Source organism: Hibiscus syriacus, unplaced genomic scaffold (assembly GCF_006381635.1).
Source record: "Hibiscus syriacus cultivar Baekdansim isolate YM2019G1 unplaced genomic scaffold, ASM638163v2 tig00110816_pilon, whole genome shotgun sequence".
NCBI classification, from domain to species: domain Eukaryota; kingdom Viridiplantae; phylum Streptophyta; class Magnoliopsida; order Malvales; family Malvaceae; genus Hibiscus; species Hibiscus syriacus.
In genome coordinates, this window is record NW_024062873.1 from 260,464 (window position 1) to 272,673 (window position 12,210).

Below are 12,210 nucleotides of genomic sequence, written 5' to 3' on the forward strand. Positions count from 1 at the left end.
TTGAATAAATAGTTTTTAAAATTAAAATTTTGATTATTTTAAATTTTTTAAGGTTAGATTAGATATAAAATTTTAGATGTTACCTTTTTCTTTCATTTTTATATTGTTTTTGATTATGTATTTAGATATTAAATAACATAAATTTCAATATTGTTTGATTATTTTAGTATTACATATGTATATTAATTTATTATTTTAAAATTATTTTATTTTAATTCCTTATTTATTTTAACTACTATTGAATTGAACGTAAATGAATATAGAATTATTAATAATATTGTATTCATTGAATATCTCTTATAACTTTTTTAAAATTTAATGTCAATTATTATATTCAAATTTGGTAATCTTACTTGTAAAAGCTTTAAAATTTTAGAAAATTATATGAATAAAAGTAAAAAAGAAAAGAATAAAAGTACAATTATTAAAAAAGAAAAGAATAAAAGTGGTAAAGATTGGGGATTAGACAGAGAGGCAGAAACAAAGGGAGAAAGAGAGTAGAAACCTCACAAGACAACACCTTATTTAAAAAAGGTTTGAGCTGTTTTTCCCTTTCAGCATAAGCGTGTTTCCCTATAAGTTTCAGCACAAGTGGTTTCATCTCATAGGGCTTTTTAGTGCAATTCTCTGCATCAAAGTCATAGTCGTTCTTTGACAAAAGAAGGTTTCTTTTTTCTCTTGTTTTTTCTTCTTTTGTAACTCAATGCAGGCAGAGTGATTGAAGGTACAGACAATTTCTCATGATACTCACTCTTTTCTCTCTTTGTTTGCCTTTTTTTATTGTATGGTTTCTTTGTACTTGATGTTTCTTGTTCTGGGTTCTCTCTAAAGATCTGGCCTTTTTTTGTTTTGCTGGTGGATGAGACTTGGTTTTACCTTATACTTAATCTAAACTACAAGGAATTTTTTTTCCAATTTTCTTGGTGTTTTGCATTCTGAGTTCATGGTCTGCATAATGGCAGATTCCCATTGGTACTCTGTTCATTAGATCAATGTACCCATTGATAATTCTGGTCATAAAAAAACAAAAAAAAAGAAAGAAAAGAAAAGTGATTGGCCTGCACTGACAATGAAATCATTTGAATCTTTTCTTCCATGCCAAGTAAATGATTAAAGAAAAAAAAGTTTGGGGGAACCCTTTTTCTTTTCCATGCTGGGTAGGAAATCCATAGTTTCCCTGTTGCCTTTTTGAATCGGTATGTAGAATGTACGGAACAATATGATTATGCCAAGCTATGTATGGGTTGGGCCCCTATATCATGTGAAATATATAAATGTAGCGTGACTTGCGTAGCATTATGTGTCGGTGGAAGTTGGCACCAGATCTCTGGTTTTACGGCTTTCAAGTTTCAAGGTCTTGTCTTTATGGTCTGGATCTGCTAGCATGATCTACATTAAATTTGATTATTGCAGTTCGAAGTGGTGTGTGGTTTGTACTCATTACTCAGATCTCTACTAGAAAGCTAACATTTGTTTCATCCTTCGCTGATTGAGAATTTTCTGGGTTTTCGACCTTCTCAACTGTAAATTTAACCCATCATCATTACGTGCACCTCATGTCACATATTTGATGGAGTTTCTTTGAAGTTTTTGCAAAACAATTTGTTCAAACCAGATCCATTTACTTGTTTGTTTTCTTTCTGTTTTTGACTGATTGGTGCTTTTGAATTGCAGTAAGTAATTATTTCTGAAACCATGAAGCTTAAAGATGGAAAAGATGGAAAATATCATGTACAACCTGACAAGTCTTTCAAGATTGTCCCTGCAACATTACTTGTCCTTGTGCTATGTGGTTTTTCTTTCTATCTTGGTGGAATCTTCTGTTCCGAGAAAAACCGAATGGAGGGCCAGATAGTGCAGGATGTTTCCAAGACTGTTTCTTCTCCAAAGGAACCTGCCGTAAACCCCCTTCAAATCAAACCGGTCGCTTTCCCGGAATGCAGCGCTGATTATCAGGATTACACTCCATGCACTGATCCCAGGGTAAAACATGATTGTTCGTTTAATAATGTTGGTGCGGCTTAATGTTAGATTGCTGTGCTGATGAGTTGTATTGGTTGTTACAGAGGTGGAGAAAGTATAGTACGCATCGGCTTACATTCTTGAACGACATTGTCCTCCAATGTTAGAGAGGAAGCAATGCTTGGTTCCACCTCCTGATGGGTATAAGCCACCTATAAGATGGCCAAAGAGCCGTGATCAATGTTGGTACAGGTACTATACCTAGTTTCTAGCTTTGCTAATTTCCGTTGAGAGGATTGATTCGCTTTGCCTTAAGTTTACGTGGTTACTAACATGTTGATGTGGTTTCAGGAATGTGCCGTATAATTGGATTAATAAACAGAAGTCTAATCAGAACTGGTTGAGGAAACAAGGGGAGAAATTCATGTTCCCTGGTGGTGGTACTATGTTCCCTAGAGGAGTTGGTGCATATGTAGATTTGATGCAAGATCTGATTCCTGGAATTAAAGATGGCACAGTTCGAACTGCTATTGACACTGGCTGTGGGGTGAGTTGCAATTCTAGTTTCGTTGATTTCTCATTCTAAACCCGAACCAGACATGTTTGTATCTCTGTTGCATTTGTTGTCTGCATTTAAAATTGACTTATGGAGACAACAGATTGTCCATCTCTTTGCTTCCCAATTCCCGCATGCTCTTCTAATTGATGTATTTACAGGTTGCTAGTTGGGGAGGTGATCTATTAGATCGCGGGGTTTTGACAGTTTCACTCGCGCCGAGAGATAATCATGAAGCTCAGGTGCAGTTTGCTCTAGAACGTGGAATACCGGCGATCCTCGGTGTCATTTCTACCCAGCGGCTTCCTTTCCCTTCAAGTTCATTTGATATGGCTCATTGCTCAAGATGCCTCATCCCATGGACTGAATTTGGTAAATAATCATTTTCTGCTCAGCTTAAAATTTGTTTCCATAATATTCCTTTGATGGCCTGAGAGTTTGCACTGCTTTGCTTTGCTTTTCATATCGACCTGCCACTCCTTGCGTTCTCACTTGTAGTTTTGAAACAATAAATGCTCTTGCTTTCAGGTGGAATATATCTCCTTGAAGTTCATCGCATACTCCGTCCTGGTGGTTTTTGGGTCTTGTCTGGTCCTCCTGTAAACTACGAAAACCGCTGGCGTGGATGGAACACAACTGTTGAAGAGCAGAAATCGGATTATGAGAAGTTGCTGGACTTGTTGAGTTCAATGTGCTTTAAAATGTATGCCAAGAAGGACAATATTGCCGTGTGGCAGAAATCTTCAGATAATAGCTGCTACAATAAGCTTGCAGAGGATGTCTACCCACCCAAGTGTGATGACAGTCTCGAACCAGATTCAGCATGGTACACTCCGCTCCGCCCGTGTATTGTAGTTCCAAAGCCAGAACTTAAGAAATCAGCCTTGGGGTCCCTGCCAAAGTGGCCAGAGAGGTTACAAGTTGCACCTGAACGCATCTCGAATATTCCGGGTGGGAGTGCCAGTGCTTTAAAGCATGATGACAGCAAGTGGAAGGTGCGAGCCAAGCACTACAAGAAGTTACTTCCTGCACTTGGGACCGAAGAGATACGAAATGTTATGGACATGAATACAGTTTACGGAGGTTTCGCTGCAGCTGTTATCGACGATCCCTTGTGGGTCATGAATGTTGTCTCTTCCTATGCTGCCAACACACTTCCAGTGGTCTATGATCGGGGTCTTATTGGAACTTATCATGATTGGTAATTTCAGATGCACTTATATGAAATCTGAATCCTAGGCATGCATTACCGGATTGCTTGGATGCCGTGACACGATTGTTCGTCATGGTGTCTAATCTGTTGCACATTTTTTCCAGGTGCGAAGCATTTTCAACATATCCTCGGACATATGACCTTCTTCACCTTGATGGCCTCTTCACTGCCGAGAGCCAAAGGTAGATATCGAGTGTATTTTCCCATCCGATGTCCTTTCAGATCCAATGCTACTACTTTTAATGAACTCCCTTTGCATTTTGCACTTGGTTATGGGTTCAAAACATTGTTGGTTTTGCCAGGTGTGATATGAAATATGTGCTCCTGGAGATGGACCGAATCCTGCGGCCAAAGGGGTATGCGTTAATTCGGGAATCCAGCTTTTTTGTCGATGCAATTGCCAACATTGCAAAGGGATTGAGGTGGAGCTGCCGCAAAGAAGACACCGAATACGGCGTAACCAAGGAGAAGGTATTAGTTTGCCAGAAAAAGCTCTGGTATTCCTCCAACAGCAGTTCGAGATGACCGAAAATGGTGTTATTCTTCCGAGCATTGGAGCTGACAAGGAAGTTCCATGATACATTTAATCCATACAAATGGAGAACCTCTAAATTCATATTCGTCAATTGGAGAATTAGACTCCCAATAATATGATTTACTTTAGTTATAGATATATTCTTTCTAAGGCATCTATTGTTTCACAGTCCTCGCCTATGATTTATCTTTATATAGACCTTATTTTCTTTCTCCCATGATTGTGGAGATATTGTTATTTGGTCACTTGCTTCCCCATTGTGATTTTTCAAGTATAAGTCAACACCGTCTGCTTTCTGAACATTTATATTTGTTTATAATGTTAAAAAATATCCTTAACGTTTTTTTTAAATAGTTATATTGGTTTTATATTTTAGTTTTATTCACGAAAAAGTTTTTTTTTATTTTAAAATAAAATGTTAAAGTTAAAATGTTCTAAAAATAAATAAAAATTAAAATGAATATAGTAGGATGTTATGAGTAATTTTTGTCATTATGTCTATTTATGGTTCAGAATTGACAATTCCTGGGTTCCAGTAGTCGTCGTCAGCAGCGCTAACCTGAAATATGTATGGAGGAGTCAAATTTAAATTATAGACTTTTAAGGAAGTTAAAGTGTAATTTTACTATTGTATCAACATAAATTTCATAAAATTTGAAGGGACTAAACCACAATTCTTCCATTGTGGTGGAGCCAAAGTCCTGCGCCGTCCCGACCGGCAAGTGGGTAAATTACGTATTGATTTGTAAGGCGAGAGAATACCTACAGAGCTACACGTAGAATACTTAGTTGGATTCAGGTTGTCATATAAAATCAATTATTTTATTTTTTTTGCACATTTATATATTTATAGTTTGTTTGATTATAATGGATGCGAATATGCTTAATTAGATAATTACATGCAATAAAATATTATATATTGATATTCGAGTATAAATTTAAATTTTTTTATTGAAAGAGGGTACTTTGTATAAAAGGGTACAAAATACACCACCTCAAGGACCTCATTAAAAAATCTCCTAATCCTAAATGGATGAAAAAGAGAATACCTTGAGGTGGAAAGGATCTAAAAACAAACAATACTTTAACAACAAACAATCCGAACTCTAGCCAAACAACGAACCGTAGGCCAGTTCAGAACCGTTCCAACTTAAACTAACGACAGGAATGAAAAAAGAAAATCGAAAGGATCATACACAAGCAACAGACCCTTCCACACAACCCACGACCTGAACTAACCACCACCATCAACCAGAACGGAGCTAGAAGAACATCCAACAAAACACCAGCTCCCTAATTGCACCCACTGCCATATTTCCAACAGAAAAAACTGCTCAAGACAACACAGCCAACCCAATTCAACCAACCGAGAAAAAGAAAAACAGCAACGATTGAAGGGATAACAAATCAACTAGCAATTGCACCAGAAAACCAAATGCACGACCACACAGAGAAAAAGAAATTGAAGCTTCCAGGACGCATGCTCGAAAATGATCAGCCACAGCACCGAGAGCGCACGAACCCAACAACGAGCCCACGTTTCAGAGCAGACGTCCACCAGCAAACACAATACAAAAAACTAGAGTTGAATAACTATCATAACAAACACATATCAGAAAAATCCCACTACTAACATCTTCAACCAAACAAAATAGAATCGAGGCAACGGACAAAATCTTGAATGCTCGGAACCAACAAGGGCCAAAGCACATTAGCCCACACACCTATCTGAACCATAACCGAGAAGAAAATCTGATCAGCCGAGAAATACTTGCCATGGAACCTGCTTTTATGGCACAACCATAAATTCCATATAATACCGAAGAATCCGATAGACCATAGATCCTGTAAAGACTTTTTAATTTTTTGAGAACACCAAACCTGCAACAAATCTCTAACATTCGAAGGAAAAACCATACAAATATGCCACACGGAACACCAGCGTTGCCAAACCTGCCATGAACTCTCGCAATGAACCAGAATATGATTAATATATTCTGGAAAACTATTGCAGAATGAACAAGAAATCTGATCAGAAACATGAACTCCCCGCTTCACCAGTTCAGGAATAACCGGCAACCTTTGATGCACTGCTTTCCAAACAAACCCAGACACTTTTGGAGGAACTAATTTACACTATACAACTTGTCAAATTGGATCGACTAATTTACCTTCGGAAGTAACAGAATGACAATAAAATTTTGGGGTGTATCTTCCATCAGCGGAGCCCACCCATTTTAATTTATCGTGAGCAGGAGCTGAACTAGCAGCTAGATTAATAACCTCCAAGAAATGCGACCAAAGAGGAATTTCCCAATCAAAAAGACCCCTCCTAAGATCTATCTTCCATTCCCAAACACCATTCATCCAAAGCCCAAAATCAGATATCTTTCCAGATTTTTTAACAACCAATCCAAAAATTCTGGGGAAGGATGCTTTAAGAGAGATCAAATTAGACCACCGATCATTCCAAAAATCGATTTTCTCTCTATTTCCCATAATGCATATAAAATCATCACACACAGTCCCCACATGAGAAGGCACCGGATTGACAATGTTACGCCAAACCCAAGAAGAATTACGCGAATAAACCTCTTTTGGCAAAATATCAAAAGGACCGTAATTGTACTTAGCAACTATGATTTTTTTTCAAAGGCTATCATTCTCCTCGCTAAAATGCCAAACCCACTTATTTAACAGAGCTCGATTTCTGGTTAGAGCATCAAAGATACCCAGACCCCTATGAGATTTCAGACCATAAACAGATTTCCAATTTAACCAATGAATTTCTCTCTCCGAATTACCCTTCCAGACGAAAGAGGCGATGACTTTATCAATAGAGTCAGCAACGCCCTTAGGAATAGGGAATAAAGACATGAAATAAACAGGGAGATTAGATAACATTGATCTAATAAGAGTAAGCTGCCCCCAAAAGATAAAACTTTAGATTTCCAACTTTGTAAATGAGACTGAATTTTTTCCAGCACTGGATGCCAAAGAGACTTCAAATTCCTTTTGTGCCCTAGCAGAAGACCCAAGTAAGTCGTAGGGAGAGAAGAACATCCGCAATTAATTGAAGACGCCCAACTAGAGATCCTGCTATCGTCAACATTGATACCAAAAATCTTAGTTTTCTTCATATTTAATTTCAAACCTGCAGCCAGCTCAAAGATTTTTAGAACACGACTGAAATTTTGTAAGCTCAAAACGTTAGCAGAAGAAAATACCAATAAATCATTAGCAAATTAGATATGAGAAATATCTATACTTCCCGACCCAATTCCAACACCTTCACACAACCCAATTTCTGTCGCTTTCTTTAACAATCCACTTAGCGCCTCCCCAACAATATTAAAAAGCAAAGGAGATAAGGGGCTGCCCTGCCTAAGGCCTCTCTTTATTGAAAAATTGTCCGAAGGGCAACCATTTACAAGAACAGCAATAGAAGAGGTCGAAATGCATAAATGAATCCAACTTATCCACCTTTTGCCAAAACCCATCTTCTTAAGAATAAAATTCAGGAAATTCCAATCGACGGTATCATACGCTTTACTAAAATCAGCCTTAAATAGCACAAATTCTTTTTTCCTCTTGGAAAGGTCGTCAATGACTTCGTTAGCTATCAGTACACAATCTGCAATCTGCTTACCTGAAATAAAGGCGAACTGATTTTCCCCAAGCACTTCTTTGAGACAACAAGCCATTCTCTTAGCCAGAATCCGAGATACTATTTTATACAAACTCCCCACCAGAGAAATTGGTCTAAATTCCTCTGGATTAGCTGCCTCACCAACCTTCGAAATAAGGGCGATAAAAGATTTATTAAAAGTAGTATCCTCAACTTTGCCCCAGTAAAAGTCAGAAAAAAACAACATGACATCTTCCTTAATAACCATCCAGAATTTTTTGAAAAAATCCAAGGTAAAGCCATCTGGGCCAGGTGCTCTCAAGCCATCTGACGAATTAATTACGAACCAAACCTCTTCTTCAAAAAAGGGGATTTCAAGGAACCTTCTAGAGACAATACACAATCTCTTAACCGGAATATCCCATATCTTTACAGGGATTGTCTTCACATCATTGAAGGAACCCCTAAAGTATGAAACAAAAGCATGTTGAATCCTATCTTGACGTTTTAACACCGAATTATGAACCTTCAGTTTGTTAATATGGTTCTGCCTTGCTCTATAAAAAGTAGTTAAATGGAAAAACTTCGTATTTCTATCACCTTCTTTGAACCACCTAAGTCTCGATTTTTGGAGCCACTCTCGTTCTTCTTTCCGTAAAATGGCCCACAACCGAGCCTTCAAAGCAACAAGATCGGATTGAACAGAATTAGATAAGGGGTTCGAAATACATTTACTTTCTAATTCTTTAATTTGTTTCCCAATGATTTCCACGTTGACGAGATTACTATCACGAACTGATCTTGCTCTATCTTTTGTCACGACCTTAGTAAGCACAGGGACTGCATAATGTTTTTGCCTCTATTCAACTCCCATACATCCTTGATTCTACCAACAAGAATGAAATCTTCACTCCAATGGTTGAACCATTTAAATGGCCGAATAATTTTTCTACGTTTTTTAACTTTCAAGAAAACCATATTATGGTCTGATACACTCCTTGGAAGAGTGAACTGCACCAGTCCCAGAAATAAGCAAGCAATCTCAGGAGAAATCAAAATTTTATCCAGTCTACTCGCAGCTGTAACCGGCCCGCCCCTAAACCAAGTGAATCGACTGCCCATAATTGGAACATTAAGCAACTCCCACCGAGAGATGAAATCTTCAAAAATTCTCCTCGCAACAGGAAAATCAGAAGCCCCAATTCTTTCAGAGACAAACCTTTCCACGTTAAAATCCCCTCCCACAACAATTGGGCAATTTAAGCTTGAAATTACATAATTAATTTGGTCGAAAAAATCATATCTGTCACTTTGAGAATTAGGCCCATAAACGTTTACAAAACCAATCTCCATATTGTTAATCAACAGGCTGCCTTTAACCGTAACAATTCGCCTATGGGTAACCTTGCTCTTCATCTCAAAAATATCTCGATCCCATAAAGATATAATACCTCCCGAGGCTCCTACAGATGGCTCAAAAATAAGACCCCTGTCAATTCTGCCCTTAAACACCCGATCAGCTGAATCAGAGATCACGCCCACTTTCAATTCCTGAAGGAACACTATACTAGGCTTATTATACTCTAAAACTCGGCTGATGGCTCTACATTTAAGACTTTTTCCCAAACCTCTCACATTCCAACTAATAACTGAAAAACTACAATCCATAATAAACGAGCACACATACGGAAAAATATAACAGAAACCCAATCAAAATCAGAACTTACCCGAGAGCTCAATCTGCTCCAGTCTTTGAATCACCTTCTCTTTTGAACCAGTAAAAACAACTCCCAGAGCCTCACCAACAGAAAACGTTTCCATCGCTTCTTTTTCTAAGCCCACTGGATCAGCAGGAGTTTCCTTCGTCGAACAACCTCGTACACCCGAACCCCTTCTGACTGACTGAGTCACATGACACCTTCTCGTACTTTTCTTCTTTCTTTTTGGAGCAACACTTTTAGCAATACTAAACTTTTCTGCCCCAATGATACCTTCGTCAGTACTTGAAGAAAAAACAAAGTCTTTTGATATGGAAGAATTCTGAATAGGCTTCACTGACTGAGCCAAAAACGTCCCGCGTAAAGATGGAAAAATACCCTCACCCCCTAATCCCAAAGAAGATACCTCTTCGATTGGAATATCCAAAAGCCTTGAGCTGTTGGATAAAGATTGATTATGCCACTCGTGCCCAACATCATGATTAAGGGCCATGAGCCCAACACTATCATTTGCATACATAAAATTGGGCCCATTATTAACTAGAATGGGAACCTCGTGCAGAGACTCGACCACAACAACCCCTTTTTCCACCTCATCCTCCTCGAGCCCCCTACTACCTACCTCCAGTCTGTTGGAAATTTGACTCCTCTGACAGATTGCAGTATGGGAAGAAACCATATTATAATCAGCCTCATAACCAATACTATGCACATGTTCTTCTTCTCTCGATGGAACTAAACTCGCTTCCACTGCGTCTGAGCACCACTCGCCTCCGCCCGGCATCGAGCCATCTATAAACATTCTAATTTCCTCCTAATATTTCGTTGCAATTTTGATGGAATAGACTCTTCCATTGCAAACAATGAAAAATTTCTCCGAATATCTGAAGCGAATTGAACTTCCAACAAAATCTTTGCAATATCAAACCTTGATCGATTACTAGTTTCTTTATCGATCTTCAACACTTTACCCCACAAACTACCCAACTCTAAGAATAATTTTTCACTCCACACTGTTAATGGAACACCCGACAACAAAATCCATACATTGAATCTACCTTTGTTCTCATAACCCTCCAGCAATTCTAGCTCATCAAACCACCGAGAAACCCAAACCTCTCTGTTGGACCAGCACACCTGACGAGCAGTTTCATGTTTGAATTGAATGACAACCAGCAAATCATGCCAAATACTTACCTTCACGTCAAACCCTTCTACACTAAAAGCTGTCTTAATAATATCTACATTGTACATACTTTTTATTTCCCCACCAGACAAGAATTTCTCCACGAAACCTCCTTCTTCGCAATACTGATTAATCTATTAACCTCACCATCCTCTGGAACTGCCCTCGAAGCTATACCATCATCAATAATGACATGAATCACATTATTCAGACCTGAAGAGAGAGATTACTGAATAACATCAACATGCTCCTTAGATCTCCCTACGACAGCCCCTCGAACTACTGCCTTAAAAGACCTGGAATCCCTTAACGAAGGCTTCCAAACTTTCTTGTTGCTTCTGACAGCCTCAAACCTCTAAAATTTAGAAGCTCCCTTGTTATCATGAAAAACTCTAATCTTAAAGCAGTCCATGATCCTACCGTCAGCTCTACGAACAGCTGAGTCTGCTTCATATTTGCTTCTGAACCTAACAAAAGCAAAAGGTGAATCGGCTGCAATTCTTCGTCTGCTACTATACGCTACAAAGACATCGATCACCACTCCATAGGCCTAGAACGACTCCTTTAGGGATTCAGAGTGAATCCTTTTGCTCACATTATCACGAACACCGTATGCCATTTCAGACCTCGACCCCGCCTCTCCATCTCCTTCTTAATATATTATAAAAGAATAAAAAATAATTTAAAACATTTAAAAATAATATCAGATAAATAAATACAAAATTTTGACTGAATAAAACTTAATACTATTTAAGATGGAAATGATTTGTACATATAACAGTTAGTACCAAACAATACGGGAAAAATCATAGGAGGAAAGCCCATCGTAGCGTAGAGAATAACGAAAGTGACACGCAATAATGACACACAATTTCAATATATATGATAAATTACGTAAATGGTCTCCGAATTTATATGATTTTTGCATTTTGGCCATTAAACTTTTAAAACTTTTAATTCATTTTCATTATGATCACTATCGTTAAAAATTACTAAGATACAATTTGTGATTTCTTGACATCGTAAATGATTGTCGTAACTGAATAATGAATGAGGTATTACTAGAATTGATAAAACCGTTTAATAATCATTTAATATTATTTGTAAGATAATTATGATAAAAGTTGTAGAAAGAGCACCAACACTGTAATTTGTGTGGGCTATATCAAATTTGTATTATTACATCTCTTCATTCTATTGAAGTTTTATTAGAATAATTTTGACGTAAAAAGTGGAAGTTGTTGAAATCTAATGGGGTTGGATGGTGAGGGAGTTTTAATTGTGTTTTAGATTTGGATAAAATAATAGTGAAGCTTTTGAATATGGTGATGAGTATTGTGTTCAATGACAACGAAGATAAAAAGAACGTCAAACGATGGTGATATATGCAAAAAGAGATTAGCGACTGCCGT

At 37.7% G+C, this 12,210-nt stretch overlaps 1 protein-coding gene across 1 annotated transcript; it reads left to right on the top strand.

The window, feature by feature from the left end:
- The first annotated feature begins 702 nt into the window (after positions 1–702).
- LOC120141935 (probable methyltransferase PMT21) lies at positions 703–4,483 on the top strand. The gene is given in 9 exon segments (XM_039156693.1): positions 703–724; positions 1,675–1,983; positions 2,067–2,100; positions 2,103–2,214; positions 2,314–2,509; positions 2,680–2,890; positions 3,047–3,719; positions 3,836–3,913; positions 4,034–4,483. Coding segments are annotated over 8 exon segments (1,815 nt in total). The 5' UTR covers positions 703–724; positions 1,675–1,695; the 3' UTR covers positions 4,257–4,483.
- Positions 4,484–12,210: the final 7,727 nt, after the last annotated feature.